This window comes from Pseudophryne corroboree, chromosome 3, assembly GCF_028390025.1.
Source record: "Pseudophryne corroboree isolate aPseCor3 chromosome 3, aPseCor3.hap2, whole genome shotgun sequence".
Classification (NCBI taxonomy): Eukaryota; Metazoa; Chordata; class Amphibia; order Anura; family Myobatrachidae; genus Pseudophryne; species Pseudophryne corroboree.
Window position 1 is genome coordinate 688,051,882 of NC_086446.1, and position 26,084 is coordinate 688,077,965.

General features: G+C 46.3%; 1 protein-coding gene across 3 annotated transcripts in view; it reads right to left on the reverse strand.

Annotated features, from left to right (window-relative positions):
- The window catches only part of CFAP46 (cilia and flagella associated protein 46), a 798,890-nt gene that overhangs the window by 216,911 nt on the left and 555,895 nt on the right, over nt 1–26,084 (reverse strand). For all 3 annotated transcript variants that reach the window (XM_063962013.1, XM_063962014.1, XM_063962012.1), the window contains exons 32-33: nt 14,860–15,021; nt 2,378–2,526 (exon numbers count right to left, since the gene is read on the reverse strand). In XM_063962013.1, the coding sequence (XP_063818083.1) occupies nt 2,378–2,526; nt 14,860–15,021 (311 nt within the window). The remainder of the gene's footprint in view (nt 1–2,377; nt 2,527–14,859; nt 15,022–26,084) is intronic.

The following is a 26,084-nucleotide window of genomic DNA, read 5'->3' on the forward strand; positions in this document are numbered from 1 at the left end:
GACTGTGAGCACAAAAACCAGCACCGGATCCCCTGCCGTGCACAGAGCCTGTAACCACTGCACAGCACAAGACCCGAACCGGAGTATCAGCTGCGCTCAGGTTACTCCGCTAGCACTTGTCTCCCGGTTGCCATGACGACGTGGCAGCACAGGGCAGGAGACCCTAACAGGTACACAGTCAAAATAACACCCTTAATATCAAAGAAAACAATTAACATGGCTTTGAATTTGGATTTGCTTTGACATGCTTTCTTCATTCTTGGTGAAGATGATGTTTTCCAGTGCATGGACAAGCGTTTTGTCTCCAGATTCATGTTTCATCACAGGTAATAACTTTATCTAAAACATGCGAATCTGCTTGAATTTGTTCCAAATTTCACTTTTGATTTCCTTTCTGCTCGGCAGCGAGAACCCTTGGAACTATCTTGGCACAATCTTTTGTCATGGTATGGTCTGGGTGCAAAACTTGCCCAACAGTTTCTTTGTCGATGTTTAGCATTTCTGCTATCATTCAGATGCTACTGTAAGTCAATGGTAAATTCAAACAGTTTTCTAAATTTTTTCAGCATTTTTGTTTGTTTTTGATATGCAAGACATTCATCATCTTCAACATCCTCATGACCGTCACTAAGAAGGTCATTCAGACCCTGCCGCTAATGTGGCTCACAGCGCAGACCCTGCCGCTAATGTGGCTCGCAGTGCAGACCCTGCCACTAATGTGGCTGCAGCACTGCGGCTGCGCGGACCTACACATTGCAGTCGCAATGGATGCAACCGCAATGTGATTGACAGTGGCAGGTGCTTGTGGGGCAGCAAAGCGACGCTGGGGGGGGGAAACCAGGACCATTTTCGGGGCACTGTGGTATATAACACGCAGCCGTTTCCGGGTACAAACATACCCGCTGACAAAAAATGCCCGCTGACAGCCTGGCAGCACAGTCAAGGGTCAACCCTAGGACCGATGCATTCACAAATAGATTGCCAACGCATCGGGAGGCGGCCCCACACATGCTAGGCGGCCCTTAGCATGTGCAGAGATGAACACAGATCTGGCTGCATATGCAGCTATCTGCGTCCATCTCTGAATAACCCCCTAAATCTTTTGTGCCACTAAAACACACGTGAACGTGTCATACAATTTGCCCCATAAGCCTCAGCATGCGGAAAGATTCAGTGGGCATTGTGCTCAATTTAACTAAAATTTTCAGTTAATACGTTGCTCTACTTTTGAGCTGAGCATTTTTAAAATACACAGGAAAAACACAACTTCTACTGACGCTATGTGACAGCAAACTATCTGTGCGAGAGAGGTGAAATGTTCCCCACTATCTTTTAACTCATGCAGTATGGTGTATTTTTTTTACAAGTACAGACTCAGTATTTAAATAGCCACACCTCCTACAGTATAAAGTGCAATACAAGTGTATCCAGCAAATGTGCAAAATGGGTCTAATTTGCACACTAAAAGAAGTGGATTTAGAGATGCTTGGAACCTACACACATGATATCCTAGTTTCACCCACTCTGTGGAATTCCCACGCACAATAAGACCCGCCTCTAGTCTGCAAACCTTTAAACGTTCCCTGAAAACTCACCTCTTCATACAAGCCTATCAAATTCCAGACCCACACACACAACCTTCAGTGCTTCCCTAGCTAATTACATACCCTCTGTACAGTCCACACATAACATCATATATTTTGTCTTTCTTTACTCTCACACCCTCCTGACCCTTTGCCAACATTGCTGGGTGATCATATCATACAACCCATTAAGAACCTAGCAATCTGGGACCATTATGCAATAGGTAGCATCTATCCTTGTGTATAAATGCCTATTTCCCTATAGATTGTAAGCTTACGAGCAGGGCCTTCCTACCTCTATTACTGTCTGTCTTTGCCCAGTTGTGTTCTATTACTGTTGTTCTAATTGTAAAGTTTAACAGAATATGCTGCACTATATAAGAAACTGTTAATTAATAAAGTGTAGTGTAAACAGTCTGACTAGATGCTTCACAGTGTAGAAAGGAGCACGCCTACTGTCCATGTCTCTATTTGTGACAGAGAAATGTTTAGAGGTACAAAACATAATCCCAGCCATGGCAGCATTACAGTCTCTCCGACCCTTTGATGCTCAAACTGAACTTGCTTTAGCAGATACCATCAATGTACAATGTGCCTATTTGTTAAAGATCAAACAGTCTCTTTGTATAGCTAAGTATACGCAGACAGAACATGGGGAGAACAGGCTGTAACACTACTAATGAGCAAGCTACAGCTATACCCTCAGCCGTCCTGTATCCTATGACATGTGGCACAGTTGTACATCACCAGAGGCAATTCAAACCATAAAAGTCAAATAAGTACACAGCACTAACTTCAGGTGGTAGAGATCTGACAGACTTTTACTTTCCACAACGTCATGTGCAATAACTTCTGCAAGATGGAGAACAGGCAGAGTCATGTGAGTAAATGAGATACTCTGTAATTCGCTCACAAGTAGATCCAAGTAGTAGAGGCTGTATGCCTGAAGAAGGAGACATAATAAAAAGAAAGTAAATATAAGGATCTATGCAATCTACAGTATGTTAATAAAGCAATTTAAAAGATGAAAATGATCACTATTTGTCATTTAGATTGATAATGAACTTAAAATACAAGTATAATCAGTATGAAATAAAAAAAAATTGTATAACACAGATTTACAAACACTGCAATAGATTTAAATGTGATCTTCTGTTACTTCGGTTGAGCCAAGCTGCTGCTCTGGTAATTATACAGAACAGTTATCTCAGTGGGAGCTTCCACAACGAGATCAAATCACCATGGTAGCAATGTGTTGGTAATAGTAGGCAGCAGCTTCCCTTATTGCTGCACTCCCTAGTTCCCATCTGTGTCCCAAAGCCTGGGTGAGGACAGGGACCATAAATTACTGTATGTCCATTCAACAATATCATTTTTTAAATTTTAGCCAAACTCTTATGCACAATTTTCACCTTTCTGAGAAGTTGGCATGTATTCTTCAACATAATACAGATGTGTCCTCATGCTCCTAGCCTCAATACGCCATGCGGTGCATGATGCAAGGCGCAAGCAAAATGTGTCATATGGTTTTGTGTAGAGACTTTTTCTTTAAATTTGCATCTTATTTGCACGCCAGATGCAGCAAACACCACTCAGTCTGCACCAGAGACACTGAGCTGCGACTTTAACTGCTCATTACTTTTAAACCTGTACAAAGTTGCAGAAGTAGCACAGTGGAAATCTGCGTAAATAATGCGGCACCCACTGCATCGTTTGCAGAGTCGGACTCATTAGCACACAGATGTACAAGTGTTACATATCAATATAATCAACACAGTCTCCTTGTATGTCCTAGATGCATTTTTGGCAAAAAAGACGTTAAATTCTCACGCGACCTGTGCCAATGGGGCTGTTTGACGTGACTGTAGCAAAGATGAATGAATCTGCATATTGCATAAAAAAGACACAAACACATTTAACAATAAAAACATTTTTTACATTTCAACAATTTAAACGCTACATTAAAATTCTTCATTTAAATCTCAACAATAAAAAACAAACTAAAATATAACCACGAAAATAAAAATCTAAACTTCCAACAACAAAAAACTTTAACAATGAAAACATTAATTTAAACTTCAAAAGACAGATTTGAAAATAAACATTATATTCAGACAGTTTTTGAGTTATTATGTTGGTTTGGTATTATAATGTCACAATTTGTAGTAGTTATTTTGTGTCCTTTATTAAAGTTAAAATGTCATTGGAAAAGAACACTGAATTTGTGAAGGAATTCTTAGAAGTGTACTGGCAACATGATTGTTTGTGGAGAGTACGCTCCAAAGATTACACCAGGAAAGTTAAACCTGCCGCACCTTTCCATTAGCAAGCTATACCATTGTGAATCGGACGTGGATTCGGTAAAGAAAATTATGTAAAACTTCCACACCGTGCTTTTTTAAAGGAACACAAAAAATGTCTGGCATCAAGGAGATCCAGGGCGATGTTTACATGGTATTAAAATCTGCTGATATTCACCATGGATCAAGGTTACGGAAGGTCATCCGTGCTGAGGAGAGACTGGTGACAAGCCTATGCTTCATATCTACTGCAAATCCCTGGCTGATCTCAAGTTTGGCTCCCTCATCTCTCCGCAAGCTTTGGGACACATCATCCTTGAGACCTGCAAAGCCATCATACGTGTCCCATTTAATCAACCTGGTTGAAGGGGACAATGAAGATGAGGGGGAATCTATCGGCATGGCGATGGTAAGTGAAACCACTACACAAACACACTCAGAGTACCATTTTGTAGCACAAAATTGTCAAATTTTTAAACTATTTAATAAAGCCATGGTACTGCCCTCACACCATTGAAATATGCCATGTAGTCCTCCCAGGTCAGCTTTGCACTGAGTGTACTAGTTTTAGCAAGTGGGGTCCATCTATTCCCTTCTCTGAATGCTCCACTTGATCTTACATAACTGTGCTAGTAGGCCTTTGATGATCGGCCTTAGAGTGTAGACAATTGTGTAATACACTGTATGCCATTACCACCCAGTTAATCTTCTCCACACGCAGATTTATGGCTCCAAAGAAAATGCAGAATTTATTACAAAAGTGATCTCCAAATACCGCCTACCTCTTGAAAGTCTATAATTAAAAATCTGACTCTGTTTGGCAAGAGTCTTTTGTGGGTATGGCTTCATAACATTTTCATGTAAAGCAAAAGCCTCATCAGCCACAAAGACAAACAGATGCTTAGATGGTATATTCAGAGTGTTGGACAATAGTTTATCGTAGCATGCTGTCTGCTGATAGGAACCACCGTCTGAAGCTCTGCCATTCTTTCCAGTGTACACAAAAATACAATCATAGTTAGCATTGAGTATAATGCTAAAGAACCCTTTATAGTTGTAATAATAGGATCCGCTGTTGGGAGGTGGTGGTATGCGCACATGCTTCCCATCTATAACTTCTTCACAGTTTGGGAAATTTCAGCAGCCTTTACATTTTTCAATACTTTTTCACTCCTCCACAGTTGTAGGGAACTAGAAAAAAGGAATAAAATGTCAGTGTTTTCATTATATATCACATCAACATACCATGTACACTTATTGTACTCTTTTTGTATTTTTTAATACCGTACAGCTAATAAGGATGCTTCGGAGCTGTCTCAAGGAAGTTTCATATCAAGCCTACACATGGAAAGGGAGCCAATCAGAATGGCCAACCCACAGCGCCGAAGCAAAGTGAGGCTCAAGAGGACAACTTACTGCTGACACACCAAATTCTGTCCACGGGCTCAGGAAGCCCCCAGACGAGTGGGATACATTAGGCACAATGATGGCCTTTAAAATATGAGTTTAGCTGGCAAATTGTCAGAAGACACTCATGTCATAAGGCGGCACTGGCCTTATACATTTAGACCAGGGCATCCTCAGCCCCAAACATCGTCCTCCGCAGTGACGTGCGGTGAGGGCACGGACCGGTGAGGCACGGGGGCTTCTTCCCCTCCCCAACCAAATACAATCTATGTGAGGAGGGGCGGGCAGGGCTGTGTGTGGGGATCTGAGGGGGGGGGGGGAGCTGTGGGGGGGCTGTGTGAGGAGGAGAGAGCTTTGTGTGGCACTGGCAGGGCATCATCACCATATGACACACACACACACTCTTTGTACAGCAGCACCCACATGGGACCAAGCAGCAGGTAGACGAGGGCAGCAGGTGGGCAGACTGTACACAAGTCCCCTGGGAGCCGAAGCAGCAGCGGCCGTGACACAGCAGCAGCAGCGCCTCCGTCACACGGGCCGAAGCAGGGGCTCCGCACTCTCGCACATCCATCACCGCTCTTCTGGCTCTTGTCTTCAGCAGGGAGAGCTGGTCCAGGGCGATCCGGAGAGCCCGCTTGTCATCCAGCGTGTGCACGCCGCCGCTCCCGGTCCTCTCCTGTGCAGCAGTAACTTCCGGGTCCCGCCGCCGCTTCTCCCCGCCGCTTATGTGTGATTGGACCAGCGGATCCAGAGCTGGATCCGCTGTCCAATCACATGTGCCTCGCTGGCAGGGGCGTGCTTTCCCTGCCAGCGAGGCACTTGTATAAGTGCCGCATTCCCCTTAATTTCTAATGGGCTTTTACAGCCCAGAGCTTGGCCCCGCCCCCTGCTTTGTCCCGTTCCCACAGTCTACGGGAGGCACTAGCTATCAGTGCCTCCCAAACTATTTAAACAGATTAAAATGATTATAATAATATAAAGAGCATACATATGACACAGAATATGTGTCTTATGTATCTTCTTTTTATTATTTTAATCAGTATGACAGGGGAGGCACTGCCTCCCCTGCCTGCACGTCCCTGGTCCTCCCAACACATGGTGCAGTAACAACACACCTACAGTATGCTGTTATTTATAGCAGAATGTTGCACTATGGCTCACAGGATGACAACCCCGGTGACCCCAAATTTCAATGGGAGATATTTCTAAAGTGGAGAGACATAAAGCACTTGCCAATCAGCTGCTGAGGTAGACGTATAAAACAGTGTGGAGAAGTGGGCCAGTGGAGAAGTTGCCCATAACAAACAATCTATTTCTACCTATCATTTACAATTGCATTCTGTAATAGTATAGGCAGTAATTGGTCGTTACAGGCAACTTCTCCAGTAAATGGTGACCATTAGGATGCACTGTGTGATACATCAACCTGTGATTTTGAAAGAAGCTGATTGGTGAGTGCTTTATCTCACTCCACTTTACTGTATATGTCTGTCTACATTTTGTTTAAAAGCCCCCTAATGTTTTCTTTAAATGTTTTTTTCCTAAAAATATTGAAAAAATGTTTTTGCATATAACTGTAGGTTTTTTATATGCTTAACCAAATGTCCATGTTGTTCACAAATTGCTGGCCAATTAATATGTTTGGCACTTCTAGTTTCCCATTCTGCACATTGCAGTGAGTTTAATGAAAATAAAAACATGTTTACGTTACACAATGGTCTAATTTTTTCTTACCTTGAGGTATTGCCACTGCAGCACACGTATGATGGCTTTGCAGGTCTCAGGGATGATGAGTCCCAAAGCTTGCGGAGAGATGAGGGAGCCAAACTTGAAATCAGCCAGGGACTTGCAGTAGATATGAAGCATAGGCTTGTCACCAGTCTTTCCTCAGCAGGGATGGCCTTAAGAAACCTGGTGTCATGTTTCTTAATGTATGGAGTCACCAGAGCAAACAACGTTTGTATGGATGACACAATAGTGCGACTATCTGGGATCGGCTCTTGATTGTATATTGATCACTAGGATGCTTTCTGCAGTCCATATTTGTCACTAGGCAGTAAATGGTGACCATTAGGATGCTCTATTTTGTAAGTTGATCACTATATTGCTCCCTATATTATATGGCCAACTTTCAGATGTATTTTTTACTAGGCTGCTCTCTATATTGCATAATGGTCATTAAGATGCTCTACTTTGTAGGATGCTCTCTATCAGAGGCGTAGCTATGGTTTTTGGAGCCCAGGGCAAGATCAATAATGGCACCCCCCCCTCCTTCCCCAAAAACTAAACTAAAGAAAAAAAAAGGAAAGTATGTGCGCACACCACCGGTGTCACTGTATATAAAGATATCAGGGTGTGTATGTATAGATGTAGGTGCAGTGGTCGAAGTGGAATTTTTGAAGAGGGAATGAAACAGTGAAGGTTGCAATTATGCAAAAGGGGTGTGGTCACTAAAAAGGGGGCGTGTCCTTCAACATAGTAGGTCTCCTTATACTATCTAGTACTGGTGCCCCTTTCACATTACAGCACACGGTATGAGCCAAAATTCACATTATGGGGTATATTCAATTGAAGTCGGATCCATTCCGACATGCATTTGTCAGAATGGATCCGACAACCCCTATTCAAATCTCATCTCAATTCGACTTTTTCAAGTCGAATTGAGATGAGTGACGCAGAGGAGGAGAGGGGGGGAAGGGAGCCGTGGGGGACAGCCGCCGGCAGCCAGAGGAGATCAGCGCTACAGTAGCACTGCAGAAGGATGTCACACAGCCGCCCAACCTCACAGCAGTGTCCACCCGGCTCCAGCAAGCTTGCTGGAGCCGGGTGGACGATGCCGTGAGCGGCGCGGCTGTGTGACATCATGCTGCAGCGCTGTGCTGTAGCGGTGATCTCCTCTGGCTGCCCGCGGCAGTCCCCCGTCTCCCTGCGGCTCTCCCCCCTCTCCTCCTCTGGGTCCGCATCTCAGTCCGACATCTTTTGATGTCGGACTGAGATGGTCGAAAAGGGAGCCAAAACCTGTCTGTTTTGGCCCCGTTTTCGACACAAGCACGTGGATCGGCAGCTATTCCGCCGATCCACATGCTTTTCGACAAGTCGAATTCATCGACTTGTCGAAAATATTGAATAGGTCGAATCACGATTTGACCTTAAAAAGTCAAAAACTGCCGTCTTTTCGACAGACGGCAGTTTTTGACTTCAATTGAATATACCCCTAGAGCACACAGAATGAGCCAAAATTCACATTATAGCACACGGTATGAGCCGAAATTCACATTATAGCACACGGTATGAGCCAAAATTCACATTATAGCACATGTTATGAGCCGAAATTCACATTATAGCACACGGTATGAGCCAAAATTCACATTATAGCACACAGTATGAGCCAAAATTCACATTATAGAGTGAGGGGATCCTACCCCCTTAATGAACAAGGCCTGTGTGGCAGTGTGGTGAGGGGAGCCTACCCCCTTAATTGACTAATTGCAGAGTTTAGCAGCGGAAGTGTTGCAGCGGTTTCTCACCCCAAGCTGCGGCACTTCTGCCACCTCCGACACTCCGCGTCTTCGGCGCCACCCGGGATGCAGAGCACCGTACCGGAGATGCACCCTTTTCAGAGTGGTCTGCTGCGCTCTGAAGGGGGATCTTCTCTCCTGCTGCAGGATCCTGATGTGCGCCGTCCTCCCCGCTGTTCCGCACCGTCTTCTTTAAGCCAGCCTGGGTCTTCTGCGGGTCCTTGCTCCGGTAAGCGGCTGTCCTCCACGATGCCGGTGCTCCCGTTGCTGGTCAGTCTCCTCCCTTGCTGCACGGTCCCGCTCCACTGAAGGTTGGATGTCCTTCTCCGGTCCTGAAGCTAGCTGGACTCCTCCTCTTCTGCGGCATCTTCTCCACTCAGCGCGGACGGCTCTGGTCGCTCTGGTGACAGGCACAGGCAGCTCCTCCCTGGCGTTGGTCCTCTCCTGGTCCTGCGGCTCGCTCCCTCGCGTCTCTTCAGCTGGTGCGCATGTCTCCGCTCCTCCTCTGGTCTTCGGTGAGTCCTCCTTCCTACGTGCTGCTGCTGTCTGCTAATTAAAATATATATATATATATATACTTCCGGGTCTGTGGAGAAGTGCTGCTACTTCGACCTACATACATTATATATATATATATATATTTATATATATATATATATATATATATATATATACATACATACATACACACACACCTACACATAAAACACACACATGAAACACATACACAGAAAATATACAATTATACGCAAACACACTGAACACATACACACAAATATCCACACAGATAGAAAATAAACACACACATAGAAGACATACACACAAACACACGCATACTCCTGCTTACCCCTCCAGGCAGTACACACACAAACACACACTTTCTTACCCAACCAGTGCTGGACACACAAACAGGCACACGCACACACACACACCCCTGCTTACCCCTCCAGCAACATACATACATGCCTGCTTACCCCTCCATTGCTGGACACATGCACACACACACATGCCCCTGCTTACCCCTCCAAAAACACACACAAACCCCTCCATTGCTGGAAACACACACACACACAAACATACCCCTGCTTACCCCTCCAATATCACACACACACCCTTCCATTGCTGGACAGTGGACACGCACATTTGTGCTTGCAGCTTACCCCTCCATCATTGTCAGCGGGCGGGTGGCAGGTCCGGACCGGGGCCCTCCTTGTCTGCGCACACTGACGCTCAGTCACAGCTGCGGCCGGGAGGCAGACGGCAGGTCCGTGGCGGGGGCCTTCCTTTGCGGCGCACACTGGCGCTCAGCCGCTCACAACGGCGGGCGGGAGGAAAACGACAGGTCCTGGGCCCTCCCTCTATTCATTGCACTCTCCTGCCCGCCTCTGCGAGTGCAATGAATAGAGGGAGGGCCCAGGACGACACAACACGTCTGGAGGGCCCATAGCAGCGCTGGCGGACTGGGCACAAGTAGCAGCTGCAGGCAGCATGGGGTGAACAAGCCGTGCAGGTGCCGGTGGCGCCCCCCTCTGCTGGGGCTATCACGGCGCCCAGGGCATGTGCCCTGCTCGCCCCGTGCTAGTTACGCCTCTGCTCTCTATATTATTTGGAGGTCACTAGAAAGCTTTATGTCTTGTATTTCACCCACAAGGATGCTTTGTATTTTATGATGGCCACTGGGACGATATCTGTATTGTATGGCTGCCTCTTGGAAAATATTTTTATTGTATGATGGCCACTAGGATGCAGTTTTTATTTTACACTAAATTGCTCTCTGTATTGTATTCTGGACATTAGGTTGTTTTTTATTACATAGTGGTCACTGGATGCTCTCTGTATTGTGTGTCAGTCAGTGGTAAGCTTTCTGTATTGTGTGACTTTTACTTGGATGCTCTCTGTATTGTATGTTGACTATTAGGATGTAGTTATATTTGACACTAAGCTGCTCTCTATATTGTATGGTGGTCATTAGTATGCTCTGTTTTGTATAGCGGTCACTAAGATGCTCTATGTATTATATATGATGTTCACCATGATGATCACTAATGCAGCGAGTTGGCTGCATTTTTTTAGCTATAAATGTGTCTTATTCGCAGAAATAAAAGACTGCATTGCTAGCGTACACACAGCCATCATTGCTGTCAATGTGTATGCAGTGGATGTGCGAGAATATGTTAATGTTGCAGCTGCCGATATTTGTATTGAGACTTCCACAGGCGGCTTTGCAGATTCAAGCAACTGTGTACAAATACGGAGCATTGGTTGCAGGCCATTTAAATGTTCTAGTAACTCTATGGTCGTGCAGAATGTCTGTGAGAATTGAGACACTGGCACCTTGGGAATCCGGTCAGGATCCTGACAGTTGGGATCCCAGCAGTCAAAATATCGACCCCGGAATCCCAACACTGCTCAGCATCCCAAATGAGGACACAATCCCTAAATGAGGACACAATCCACGCACCAGCATCCCCACAGCAGGAGTCCTGATCGAGTGACTGCCGGGCCACCGGAAAAGTACAGTAAGCCGTGGGGGAGTGGGGGGCTGTTTAGGTTTAGGCTGCGGGGGGAAGGTTAGAGTTAGGATGCGGGAAGAGGAGGTTAGGTTTAGGATTTGGGGTGGGGGGGTTAGGTTTAGGCACCCCCCAGGGAGGATTAAGGATAGGCTGCAGGGGTTAGGGGAGGGTTAACTCTAGGCTGCGAGAAGGGTGTGTTAGGTTTAGGTAACACTGTGGAGGGTTAGGGTTAGGTGGTGGGGGATGGGGAGAGGGTTAGGTTTAGACTGCGATAAGGGAGGGTTAGCGGGTTAGAGGGGGAGGGTCAGCCAATAATCGCTCAACTCTATGAATATCGGCACTGCTTACAACTCAGGCCCACATGTTTGGAATATTTGTACATCTGTGTGCAACTCAGTCACACGTGTGTAAAATCAGTTCCTGTGTGGTTGCAGCCTAGCATATCTTGTAAATTCAGAGTGAATTTTTGCTGTATCTGCAATGCCACTAAGACCAGGGCCAGCATAATGTATAGCTATCCAGGGCTCCATGATTCTAGGGGCCTACGAGCAGGAGCAGGATGGGCCGAGAGACATTTGCTGCTACCAGGCTTGTGCCTCCAGAGCTTCTTTGGAGGCATGTAGAGAATGCTGCCCAGCAGCTCTAACTGTGAATTCCAGTACACCCAATGAGAACAGCCAGGCAACATTGGATGGCTGTCAGCATGCTGATTGGTGGATGGGTAGAAGAGCTATCCACCAATCAAAGTGCTGACAGCCATTCACTGTATGGAAGCATGTGGAGAGACAGCGTGGGACCGCAAGAGGCGTAATCTTTTTTAATTTACTCCCGTGAATGTATGGATAGGGGATACACTGCTTTGCCCGGGGTTTACAATGCTGTTAAGATAGCCCTGACTCATCTCAATGGATCTCACTCATGCCGGGTGTCGCACACTGTATTGTGTAAAGAATCTCGGTGTATGAGGAGTCTGAGGACACATCTGTAAATGCAAAGTTAGTAGTAAACAATGTTCTCTGTCTCTCCAACATATTCAATGTGCTTAAAGATACCCTCCAGATTTCCAATTCTGAAGGAGTTTCCTTGGCTCCCAGGAGAAAAGACAACTCTCCTACATATACCGTTATTGAAATGGTCAAAGCAGTACTGCAATGATGTTATTTGTGGGGCCACAGCCCTACCACCCCCCCCCCCCCCCCCCACAAGGCACAGTAAGTGTGATATATTTAACCCAAATCATAGCTATGCAGCAGTGATTAATTTCAATATATATATGAAATACAGGTTGAGTTTCCCTTATCCAAAATGCTTGGGACCAGAGGTATTTTGGATATGGGATTTTTCCGTATTTGGAATAATTGCATACCATAGTGAGATATCATGGTGATGGGACCTAAATCTAAGCACAGAATGTATTTATGTTACATATACACCTTATACACACAGCCTGAAGGTCATTTTAGCCAATATTTTTTATAAATTTGTGCATTAAACAAAGTGTATCTACATTCACACAATTCATTTATGTTTCATATACACCTTATACACACAGCCTGCAGGTCATTTAATACAATATTTTTAACAACTTTGTGTATTAAACAAAGTTTGTGTTCATTGAGCCATCAAAAAACAAAGGTTTCACTATCTCACTCAAAAAATTCCGTATTTCGGAATATTCCGTATTTTGGAATATTTGGATATGGGATACTCAACCTGTAATAGTAGTGATGTAAACAACTGGCAAAATTACAATTGTACATTTAAATGACACACAATATAATAAGCACAGCCTAAATGTATTTGCGTAGTTTCATATAGTTAAAGTGAAAATTTAGAAAGAAATAGACCATTTAATAACTACATCAAAATGACATTTATTTTAACATTAAACTTTACTGTTACATGAGATCCGTTAATGGATTTGGTTTGTATAATCAATAACGGCCCAAATAACATAGAAGTTGTAGACAAAAGCATATGGAAATATGGTCATAAATTAAATAATAATAATAATAATAATAATAATAATAATAATTAAAAAAAAGAAACAGTAATAAATACACAAGTATTTCAGCACTTACTGACCAGCACGACAAAAAGAACCATCCCTTCTTGGCCTTATTATCTACAGTATATACAGGTTGAGCATCCCTTATCCAAAATTCAAAATCTCACATTTTTGGGTCCCCTACTGAGATAATGACACATATATAGAGATATTTTATTTTATATCTATATAATATATCTATATATACACATAATATAGAATATATATGTAATTATCTCAGTAGGGGACCCAAAAATGTGGGATTTTGAATTTTGGATAAGGGATACTCAACCTGTATATATAAAAATAGATGTGTGTGTGTATGTTCCAGCATAACTCTGGAATGCCTGGAGCAATTTACACCAAACTTGGTACACATATGACTTACAATCTGGAAATAAATACTGTGGGGGTAAGACACCCCTAGCACCCCTAGGGGTGGGGGTCGGGAAGGGGGTGACATGTAAAAATCCAGTTTTCAGGGTCGCAGAGATGAATAGTGACACTTCCGATGCCGTTTAAGTCCAAGTTCAGCTCCGATCAGCACGGGGGGTGAGAAGGGGTGAAAAATGAAATATACAAAATGACCGAGATTAGTGTCAAATCCATAGTTTTCGGGGTCGCTAAGCTGATCGTATTTTGAAAATTGTTCCTTAGACTGTCCATTAACATATAGGCTATGTATCTTCACGCTAATTCATTTAGGGGTTGGGTAGTGAACTTAAACTTGAAGATGGGCGCATAGTCTTATTGCGGTAAGATTTCCATGTGGGGGTGGGAGGGGGGGGAAGGGGCACCAATGCTTTGTTCCTGGAAAGCTTGATAGTCAGCAACTGCTTATCTGCTGTGTAAAGGCTACAGACAGCTCTCCCAGTGACCTTAAGTGTGCAAAAATCTTTACCTTTTTACCTCAAAGGAGGAGCCCTAAGGAGAGCGAGAAGCTAAGCAAGGAGACCTGGGGCCCTTTGAAAAACCTTACATATTTAACATACAGCGGGCAGAGCTTGGTCTGTCATATCAGCATTAACAGCACTGAGGAGGGCAGCATCAGAGGCGGGACGGGGCAGAGAAGGAGGCGGATTATTCTCCTCAGCACCAGCATTTTGACAGCATCAATCCGGGGAAGCCCAGAGGTGCGACCTGACAAAGATTGGCATTATTCTTTAAATTCTGTAGCGAAGCACGGGTATTCAGCTAGTTATTAATAAAGAATGAACCCTCTCTCCCTCTCTTACCTATAGCAGCAGGGGAGAGGGAAAGCCTTCCTGCTGCAGTGGCGGCTCCCCTACAGTGACCGAGAGCCGGCTGTGACGTTATCGTCACCCCTATGGATGGGGTCACCCAGTGTGGTCTGCGCTCCCCTAATAACACTTCTGGCTGATTGTAACTGTATTGGTCCATTTCATACACAAATTGTATCATTACTCATTCCCAATTGGACTGCAGCTACCTGTGCCCCCTACTGGTCAAAGAGAATTATTAACTTACAGGCTTTACGATGGTGCTCCTGTTTATGACTTGGCAAGATGTATCAAGCTTAAATGCATCTCTGACTTCATCAGGACAATCAAAGCCAGCCCATTCCTCTGTGTTTAAAGGTAAAGAGTCTGTATGTCCTTTCCTCTTGTACTTCTCCTTGACCACAGCAGGCTGAATAAAAAAAATAAAAACCACTATTAATCTCTTAAGATCTTAACTTAAAAACTGGGGAGTAATAATAATAATAATAATAATAATAATACTATTAATAATTTTATTTATATCTTCTCCAAAAGGACCCAAGAAGCTTACAATCAGACAAAAAAGAATAAATGTATTTACAATAGTAAAGACAGATATTGCACCAATATATCAGAACCAATTATTCAGTTAACTGTGACTTCAAAAATGGCAAATATACTGACTGAGGTACAGTATATTTATTAATCTTCCCATCCATTTAGTCTTGTTTCTAGCACTCCATCCCCACCAAAACATGTATCTAGCACCTGGATCCTAAAAAAGAAGTGCTTCATCGCACTGTATAAAAATGGTGGCTCTTTTGGCCACTCTGGACTTCAGACAGCCAAGTGAGACTGTATACTCGAACAGTGGTAGCTTTAAATAGCCACAGCGAGAAATTCAATCATGAAAGATAAATAACAATAACAACGTGAGCATTCCAAACAAAAAAAGAAAGAAAACTTTGTAGGATTAGGATATACAGGAGGGAGAAAATCTCATGAATAAGTACGTCATCACGTAACATATAGGAGGAATGCCACGGACCTGCAGGAATAATTCACAGATGGACGATGCACAGGGAAGGCTCGTTTTTAAGAAGTCCTCCCTGAGCATCGGCCCACTGTTTCTGCACAGCCTAGTGCAGCTCTGCACATATCGGCGGTAGAAACCGGGGCAGGCCCACTTCTCTGTCTGGGCCAGGGACTCGCCAGCTCCCCCCGATGGCAGCCCTGTGTGTAAGAATGGTAGATGGGTAGAGATAATGGGCCTGATTCTGCATTGGAAGCAAAGCAAAAATATTAATTACAAGTAACTTTGCACCTGGAACAAACCATGTTGCAATGTAAGGGAAGCAAATACATTTATTATTTTTGCATGCAGGGTAAATAATGGCTGTTTTTGCATGTTGCCTACACATGCTGGATAGCTTAGTGCAAAACAGCAATTAGATTTGCACTTGGACACGCCCATCCCAAATATAAATCAATAAAAACACTTTTTGTACACACAGGTGCTCAGAAGGGCCAATAAAAATTAAAATCCCTCTGTGCGTCTGTGCTTATACAGTAATCCAGGCGCAACAATAAAAAGAATACATCAACAGGTATCCTAATTTTTCAATCTCAATAAGCTATACTGATCGCCAACCGTTGGAACAAGCTGCTCCCACTTAATAGCTTGAGGTGAACTATAATTATGTAACAATTAAGTATCTAAAGAGAGCGCATATATTCCAATCACATTTATTGCATAAAAAATAGGATTTTAATACCTACCGGTAAATCCTTTTCTCCTAGTCCGTAGAGGATGCTGGGGACTCCAAAAGGACCATGGGGTGAGACAAAGCCGCCAATTCTGACACTCGTCTGGCAGACGCCAAGGCCAAAAGCATGACCACTTTCCAAGTGAGAAACTTTAACTCAAGCTTTCGCAAAGGTTCAAACCAGTGTGACATAAGAACTGTAACACCACTTCAAGGTCCCACGGTGCCACAGGTGGCACAAACGGAGGATGGATATGCAGCACTCCCTTCACGAAAGTCTGAACTTCAGGAAGGGCGGCCAATTCTTTTTGAAAGAAAATAGATAAAGCCGTAATCTGCACTTTGATAGAACCCAATTTCAGGTCTGCATCCATGCCTGCCTGCAAAAAATGGAGGAAACGACCCAGCTGAAACTCCTTTGCAGGAGCTGTTTTGGTTTCACACCACAACACATATTTTCTCCAAATACGGTGATAATGCTTCGCCGTGACCTCCTTTCTAGCCTTAAGGAGAGTGGGGATGACTTCCCTGGGAATACCTTTACGAGCTAGGATTTGGCGTTCAACCTCCACGCCATCAAACGCAGCCGTGGTAAGTCCGGAAACACGCATGGCCCCTGCAGTAACAGGTCCTCTCTGAGAGGAAGCGGCCAAGGATCTTCTATGAGCAATTCCTGAAGATCCTGATACCAGGCACTCCGTGGCCAATCTAGAACGACGAGTATTGCCTGAACCCTTGTTCGTCTTATGATCCTCAACACTCTTGGAATGAGAGGAAGTGGGGGGAACACATACACCGACTGAAACACCCACGGAGTTACCAGGGTGTCCACTGCACTGGCTTGGGGGTCCCTTGACCTGGTACAATACCTTGGAAGCTTCTTGTTGAGGCGAGACGCCATCATGTCTATTTGAGGAATTCCCCAACGCCTTGTCACTTCTGCAAATACCTCTTGATGAAGGGCCCACTCTCCTGGATGGAGATCGAGTCTGCTGAGGAAGTGTGCTTCCCAGTTGTCCACGCCCGGAAGGAAGACTGCTGACAGAGCGCTCACGTGCTGTTCCGCCCAGCGGAGAACTCTTGTGGCCTCCGCCATTGCCGCCCTGCTCTTTGTTCTGCCCTGGCAGTTTACGTACACCACCGCTGTTATGTTGTCCGACTGGATCAGGACAGGTAGACCTTGAAGAAGGTTTTTCGCTTGCAGAAGGCCGTTGTAAATGGCTCTTAACTCCAGAACATTTATGTGGAGACAAGATTCCTGGCTTGACCATTTTCCCTGGAAACTTCTTCCTTGTGTGACTGCACCCCAGCCTCTGAGACTTGCATCTGTGGTCAGCAGGACCCAATCCTGGATTCCGAACCTGCGTCCCTCTAGAAGGTAAGAACTTTGCAGCCACCACAGGAGAGAAATTCTGGTCCTGGAAGATAGGCTTATTTTCCGGTGCATGTGCAGGTGAGACCCGGACCATTTGTTCAGCAGATCCCACTGAAACACCCGGGCATGAAACCTGCCAAATGGAATGGCTTCGTAAGCCGCAACCATCTTCCCTAGTACTCGAGTGCATTGATGAATCGACACTCTTGCCGGTTTCAGAATCTCCTTGACTATGGTCTGGATTTCCAGAGCTTTTTCCACCGGAAGAAACACTCTCTGTAGTTCCGTGTCTAGGATCATGCCCAAGAAGGGCAGCCGAGTTGTTGGGATCAACTGAGACTTTGGCAAATTTAGAATCCAACCATGATGTTGCAGTACCGTCAGGGAGAGTTCCACATTTCTTAGCAACTGCTCTTTTGATCTCGCCTTTATCAGGAGATCGTCCAAGTACGGGATAATTGTGGTGAACACCCTGCTTGCGTAGGAGTACCATCATTTCCGCCATCACCTTGGTGAAGACCCTCGGGGCCGTGGAAAGCCCAAACGGCAACGTCTGAAATTGGTAATGACAATCCTGCACCGCAAATCTCAGGAAGGCCTGATGAGGAGGATATATCGGGACGTGTAAGTAGGCATCTTTTATGTCGACTGACGCCATAAAATCCCCCCCTTCTAGGCTGGAAATCACAGCTTGAAGAGATTCCATCTTAAACTTGAAAGTTTTCAAGTACGGATTGAGGGATTTTAGGTTCAGAATCGGTCTGACCGAGCCGTCTGGCTTTGGCACGACAAAGAGGCTCGACTAGAACCCTTCCCCCCGTTGGGACGGGGGAACCGGGACAATGACCCTCTGTTGACACAGCTTTTGTATCGCAGCATTTACTACTTCTCTTTCTGGAAGAGAAACTGGCAAGGCTGATTTGAAAAAGCGGCGGGGGGCATCTCCTGAAACTCCAGTTTGTACCCCTGGGACACTATGTTTAAGACCCAAGGATCCAGGCCCGATTGAAACCAGACCTGACTGAAGATTTAGAGACGGCCCCCCACCGGCACGGACTCCCGTAGGTGAGCCCCAGCGTCATGCGGTGGACTTGGCAGAGGCGGTGGAGGACTTTTAGTCCTGGGCGCCAGACACAGAAGGCGACCTTTCTCCCCTTCCTCTACCCTTTGAAGCAAGGAAGGACGAGCCCCTTCCTTTTTTGTATTTATTAGGCCAAAAGGAGTGCATCTGATAATGGGGTGCCTTTTCCTGTTGTGCGGGAACATAAGGAAGAAAAGATGACTTACCTGCAGTAGCTGTAGACACCAGGTCAGCAAGGCCGTCACCAAACAAGACACTACCTTTAAAAGGGAGAGCTTCCATAGCTTTCTTGGAGTCGGCATCAGCATTCCATTGATGAATCCACAGCGCCCTCCTGGCCGAGACCGCTATGGCATTGGCCCTTGATCCCAGGAGGCCAATATCCCTCGCCGCATCCTTTAGGTAATCTGCAGCGTCCCTGATATAACCAAGAGTCAAAAGAATGTTATCCTTATCAAGGGTATCCATGTCAGATGCTAAATTATCAGCCCACTTAGCAATAGCACTACTTACCCATGCCGACGCCACGGCAGGCCTGAGGAGTGCACCAGTAGTGACGAAAATGGCCTTCAATGTCGTCTCCTGCTTGCGATCCGCCGGATCCTTGAGGGCAGCCGTGTCAGGAGATGGAAGCACCACCTTTTTGGACAGTCAGGACAGAGCCTTGTCCACATTGGGAGACAACTCCCATTTCTCCCTGTCGTCAGAGGGGAAAGGATATGCCATAAAAATTCTCTTGGGAAACTGCCACCTTTTGTCAGGCGACTCCCAAGCCTTTTCACAAAGAGCGTTCAGTTCATGAGAGGGGGGGGGGGGGGGAATATCACCTCAGGATTTTTTCCCTTATACAAACAAACCCGTGTACCTGGAACGGCAGGTACTTCAGAAATATGTAAATCACCTTTAATAGCCACAATCATGTACTGAATACTCAACCAATTTCGGATGTAAACTGGCCTCATTGAAGTCGACACTGGAATCAGAGTCTGTGTCGGTATCCGTATCTGCCATCTAGGTAAACGAACATTTTTGTGACCCTGAGGGGGCCTGTACCTGAGACAAAGCGTCCTCCATGGATTATCTCCACATTTGTGTCTGAGAATCAGATTTATCCAGCCTCTTAGACAATAACGCCACATTTGCATTCAATGTACTCAACATATTCAACCAATCAGCAGTCGGCTGTGCCGACAGAGTCATTCCCAAATCCTTCTCCGCGCCCCCAGTAACTTCCTCCGGGGAGGAACACTCAGCCTCAGACATGTCGACACGCGGTACCGACACACCCACACTCACATTGGCTAAAGGGGGCAGACCCACAGGGAAGCCTGTAGAGAGAACACAGCTCACACCCCAGCACACATATACTACTAAATAAATAATATATGATGTCTGCGCTGTAAATATATAGCACCAATTGCCTGTGCCCCCCCCCCCCCCCCCCCCCCCCGTTTTGCTCCTTGTACTTGTAAGGAGAGTGGAGGTCCGGGCCAGTGTCTCCGCATGCACTGTGGAGTAGAGAAAACGGCGCTGGTAAGCTGTGCGGCTAAGCCGCGCCCCTTCCCGACGCACTATAGTCCCGCTAAAATTTTTAAATACTATACTGGCGGGTGTACATACACAGTGCCCGGGCACCCCTAATATGTATATTTGCCAGTAGAAAAAAGGCTCCAGTAACTTGCTGCCCAGGGCGCTCCCCCCCAGTGCCCTGCACCCTGCGAGTGCCGTTGGTGTGTGGGAGCATGGAGCGCAGCGCGACTGCTGCGCTGTACCTTCGTTACTGAAGTCTTCTGCCGTCACTGAAGTCTTCTGTTCTTCTAATACTCACCCGGCTTCTTTCTTCTGGCTTCTGTGAGGGGGGTGACGGCGCGGCTCCGCTAACAAGCAGCTAGGCGCACCAAGTGATCGAACCCTCTGGAGCTAATGGTGTCCAGTAGCCTAAGAAGCAGAGCCCTTAACTCAGAAGAAGTAGGTCTAACTTCTCTCCCCTCAGTCCCACGAAGCAGGGAGCCTGTAGCCAGCAGGTCTCCCTGAAAATAAAAAAGCCTAACAAAGTCTTTCCAGAGAAACTCAGTAGAGCTCCCTTAGTGTGTGTCCAGTCTCACCTGGGCATAGAATCTGAGGTCTGGAGGAGGGGCATAGAGGGAGGAGCCAGTTCACACCCAGTAAAAGTCTTATAGTGTGCCCATGTCTCCTGCGGATCCCGTCTATACCCCATGGTCCTTTTTCCCTCTAGGACATAAGAGAAACAATATTGTGAGGTGTGAGGTGTTCAGAATAGACTGGAAAATAAGATTTTACTTACCGATAAATCTATTTCTCGTAGTCCGTAGTGGATGCTGGGGACTCCGTCAGGACCATGGGGATTAGCGGCTCCGCAGGAGACAGGGCACAAAAATAAAGCTTTAGGATCAGGTGGTGTGCACTGGCTCCTCCCCCTATGACCCTCCTCCAAGCCTCAGTTAGGATACTGTGCCCGGACGAGCGTACACAATAAGGAAGGATTTTGAATCCCGGGTAAGACTCATACCAGCCACACCAATCACACCGTATAACTTGTGATCTGAACCCAGTTAACAGTATGACAACGTAGGAGCCTCTGAACAGACGGCTCACAACAAGAACAACCCGATTTTTTTGTAACAATAACTATGTACAAGTATTGCAGACAATCCGCACTTGGGATGGGCGTCCAGCATCCACTACGGACTACGAGAAATAGATTTATCGGTAAGTAAAATCTTATTTTCTCTAAACGTCCTAGTGGATGCTGGGGACTCCGTCAGGACCATGGGGATTATACCAAAGCTCCCAAACGGGCGGGAGAGTGCGGATGACTCTGCAGTACCGAATGAGAGAACTCCAGGTCCTCTTTAGCCAGGGTATCAAATTTGTAGAATTTTACAAACGTGTTCTCCCCCGACCACGTAGCTGCTCGGCAGAGTTGTAATGCCGAGACCCCTCGGGCAGCCGCCCAGGATGAGCCCACCTTCCTTGTGGAATGGGCCTTGACAGATTTAGGCTGTGGCAGGCCTGCCACAGAATGTGCAAGTTGAATTGTGCTACAAATCCAACGAGCAATCGTCTGCTTAGAAGCAGGAGCACCCAGCTTGTTGGGTGCATACAGTATAAACAGCGAGTCAGATTTTCTGACTCCAGCCGTCCTTGAAATATATATTTTCAATGCCCTGACAACGTCCAGCAACTTGGAATCCTCCAAATCGCTAGTAGCCGCAGGCACCACAATAGGCTGGTTCAGGTGAAACGCTGACACCACCTTAGGCAGAAAATGAGGACGCGTCCGCAGTTCTGCCCTGTCCGAATGGAAAATCAGATATGGGCTTTTATACGATAAAGCCGCCAATTCTGACACTCTCCTGGCTGAAGCCAGGGCCAGTAGCATGGTTACTTTCCATGTAAGATATTTCAAATCCGCCGATTTGAGTGGCTCAAACCAATGGGATTTGAGAAAATCCAAAACTACATTAAGGTCCCACGGAGCCACTGGGGGCACAATCGGGGGCTGTATATGTAGTACTCCTTTTACAAAAGTCTGGACTTCAGGAACTGAAGCCAATTCTTTCTGGAAGAAAATCGACAGGGCCGAAATTTGAACCTTAATGGACCCCAACTTGAGGCCCATAGACAATCCTGTTTGCAGGAAATGTAGGAATCGACCCAATTGAAATTCCTCCGTGGGGGCCTTCCTGGCCTCGCACCACGCAACATATTTTCTCCAAATGCGGTGATAATGTTGTGCAGTCACCTCCTTCCTGGCTTTAACCAGTGTAGGGATGACCTCTTCCGGAATGCCTTTTTCCCTTAGAATTCGGCGTTCAACCGCCACGCCGTCAAACGCAGCCGCGGTAAGTCTTGGAATAGACACGGTCCCTGCTGAATCAGGTCCCGTCTTAGAGGTAGAGGCCACGGATTTTGCGTGAGCATCATCTGAAGTTCCGGGTACCAAGTTCTTCTTGGCCAATCCGGAGCCACGAGTATCGTTCTTACTCCCCTTTGCCGTATAATTCTCAGTACTTTGGGTATGAGAGGCAGAGGAGGAAACACATACACTGACTGGAACACCCACGGTGTTACCAGAGCGTCCACAGCTATTGCCTGAGGGTCTCTTGACCTGGCGCAATACCTGTCCAGTTTTTTGTTGAGGCGAGACGCCATCATATCCACCTTTGGTTTTTCCCAACGGTTCACAATCATGTGGAAGACTTCTGGATGAAGTCCCCACTCTCCCGGGTGTAGATCGTGTCTGCTGAGGAAGTCTGCTTCCCAGTTGTCCACTCCCGGAATGAACACTGCTGACAGTGCTATCACATGATCTTCCGCCCAGCGAAGAATCCTTGCAGCTTCTGCCATTGCTCTCCTGCTTCTTGTGCCGCCCTGTCTGTTTACGTGGGCGACTGCCGTGATGTTGTCCGACTGGATCAACACCGGCCGACCCTGAAGCAGGGGTTTTGCCAGGCTTAGAGCATTGTAAATCGCTCTTAGCTCCAGTATATTTATGTGAAGAGACATCTCCAGGCTTGACCATACTCCCTGGAAGTTTCTTCCCTGTGTGACCGCTCCCCAGCCTCTCAGACTGGCATCCGTGGTCACCAGGACCCAGTCCTGTATGCCGAATCTGCGGCCTTGTAACAGATGAGCACTCTGTAACCACCACAGAAGAGACACCCTTGTCCGTGGCGATAAGGTTATCCGCTGATGCATCTGCAGATGCGATCCGGACCATTTGTCCAGCAGATCCCACTGAAAAGTTTGTGCGTGGAATCTGCCGAATGGGATTGCTTCGTAAGAAGCCACCATCTTTCCCAGGACTCTTGTGCATTGATGCACAGACACTTTTCCTGGTTTTAGGAGGTTCCTGACAAGTTCGGATAACTCCCTGGCTTTCTCCTCCGGAAGAAACACCTTTTTCTGAACCGTGTCCAGAATCATTCCCAGGAACAGTAGACGTGTTGTCGGGGTCAACTGAGATTTTGGGAAATTCAGAATCCACCCGTGTTGTTGCAGCACTACTTGGGATAGTGCTACTCCGTCCTCCAGCTGTTCTCTGGACCTTGCTCTTATCAGGAGATCGTCCAAGTAAGGGATAATTAATACGCCTTTTCTTCGTAGAAGAAACATCATTTCGGCCATTACCTTGGTAAAGACCCGAGATGCCGTGGACAATCCAAACGGCAGCGTCTGAAACTGATAATGACAGTTTTGCACCACGAACCTGAGGTACCCTTGATGTGAAGGGCAAATTGGGACATGCAGGTAAGCATCCTTGATGTCCAGGGACACCATAAAGTCCCCTTCTTCCAGATTCGCTATCACTGCTCTGAGTGACTCCATCTTGAACTTGAATTTTTGTATGTACAGGTTCAAAGATTTCAGATTTAGAATAGGTCTTACCGAACCGTCCGGCTTCGGTACCACAAATAGTGTGGAATTTCCCTGTTGTAGGAGGGGTACCTTGACTATCACCTGCTGAGAATACAGCTTGTGAATGGCTTCCAATACCGTCGCCCTGTCTGAGGGAGACGTTGGCAGAGCAGACTTTAGGAACCGGCGAGGGGGAGACTTCTCGAATTCCAACCTGTAACCCTGAGATATTATCTGCAGGATCCAGGGGTCCACCTGTGAGCAAGCCCACTGCGCGCTGAAATTCTTGAGTCGACCCCCCACCGTTTCTGAGTCCGCTTGTAAAGCCCCAGCGTCATGCTGAGGGCTTTGCAGAACCCGCGGAGGGCTTCTGTTCCTGGGAAGGAGCTGCTTGCTGCCCTCTCTTACCCTTTCCTCTGCCTCGGGGCAGATATGACTGTCCTTTTGCCCGCTTGTTCTTATAGGACCGAAAGGACTGCGGCTGAAAAGACGGTGTCTTTTTCTGTTGGGAGGGGGTCTGAGGTAAAAAGGTGGATTTCCCGGCCGTTGCGGTGGCCACCAGATCCGATAGACCGACGCCAAATAATTCCTCCCCTTTATACGGCAATACTTCCATATGCCGTTTGGAATCCGCATCACCTGACCACTGTCGTGTCCATAAACTTCTTCTGGCAGATATGGACATCGCACTTACTCTCGATGCCAGAGTGCAAACATCCCTCTGAGCATCTCGCATATAAAGAAAAGCATCCTTTAATTGCTCTAAAGTCTGTAAAATACTGTCCCTATCCAGGGTATCAATATTTTCAGTCAGGGAATCCGACCAGATCACCCCAGCACTGCACATCCAGGCTGAGGCGATGGCTGGTCGCAGTATAACACCAGTATGTGTGTATATACTTTTTAGGGTAGTTTCCAGCCTCCTATCAGCTGGATCCTTGAGGGCGGCCGTATCAGGAGACGGTAACGCCACTTGTTTTGATAAGCGTGTGAGCGCCTTATCCACCTTAGGGGGTGTTTCCCAGCGCGCCCTAACCTCTGTCGGGAAAGGGTATAATGCCAATAACTTTTTTGAAATTAGCACTTTTCTATCTGGGTTAACCCACGCTTCATCACATACATCATTCAATTCCTCTGATTCAGGAAAAACTACAGGTAGTTTTTTCACCCCCCACATAATACCCCTTTTTGTGGTACTTGCAGTATCAGAGATATGCAAAGCCTCCTTCATTGCCATGATCATATAACGTGTGGCCCTACTTGAAAATACGTTTGTTTCTTCACCGTCGACACTAGATTCAGTGTCCGTGTCTGGGTCTGTGTCGACCGACTGAGGTAAAGGGCGTTTTACAGCCCCTGACGGTGTCTGAGACGCCTGGGCAGGTACCAACTGGTTTTCCGGCCGTCTCATGTCGTCAACTGATTTTTGTAATGTGCTGACATTATCACGTAATTCCATAAACAAAGCCATCCATTCCGGTGTCGACTCCCTGGGGGGTGACATCACCATTATCGGCAATTGCTCTGCCTCCACACCAACATCGTCCTCATACATGTCGACACACACGTACCGACACACAGCAGACACACAGGGAATGCTCTATTGAAGACAGGACCCCACTAGCCCTTTGGGGAGACAGAGGGAGAGTTTGCCAGCACACACCCAAGCGCTATAATATATATGGGAACAACCTTATATAAGTGTTGTATCCTTATAGCAGCTTAAATATCTAAAATATCGCCAAAAAAAGTGCCCCCCCTCTCTGTTTTACCCTGTTTCTGTAGTGCAGTGCAGGGGAGAGTCCTGGGAGCCTTCCTCACAGCGGAGCTGAGCAGGAAAATGGCGCTGTGTGCTGAGGAGAATAAGCCCCGCCCCCTATTCCGGCGGG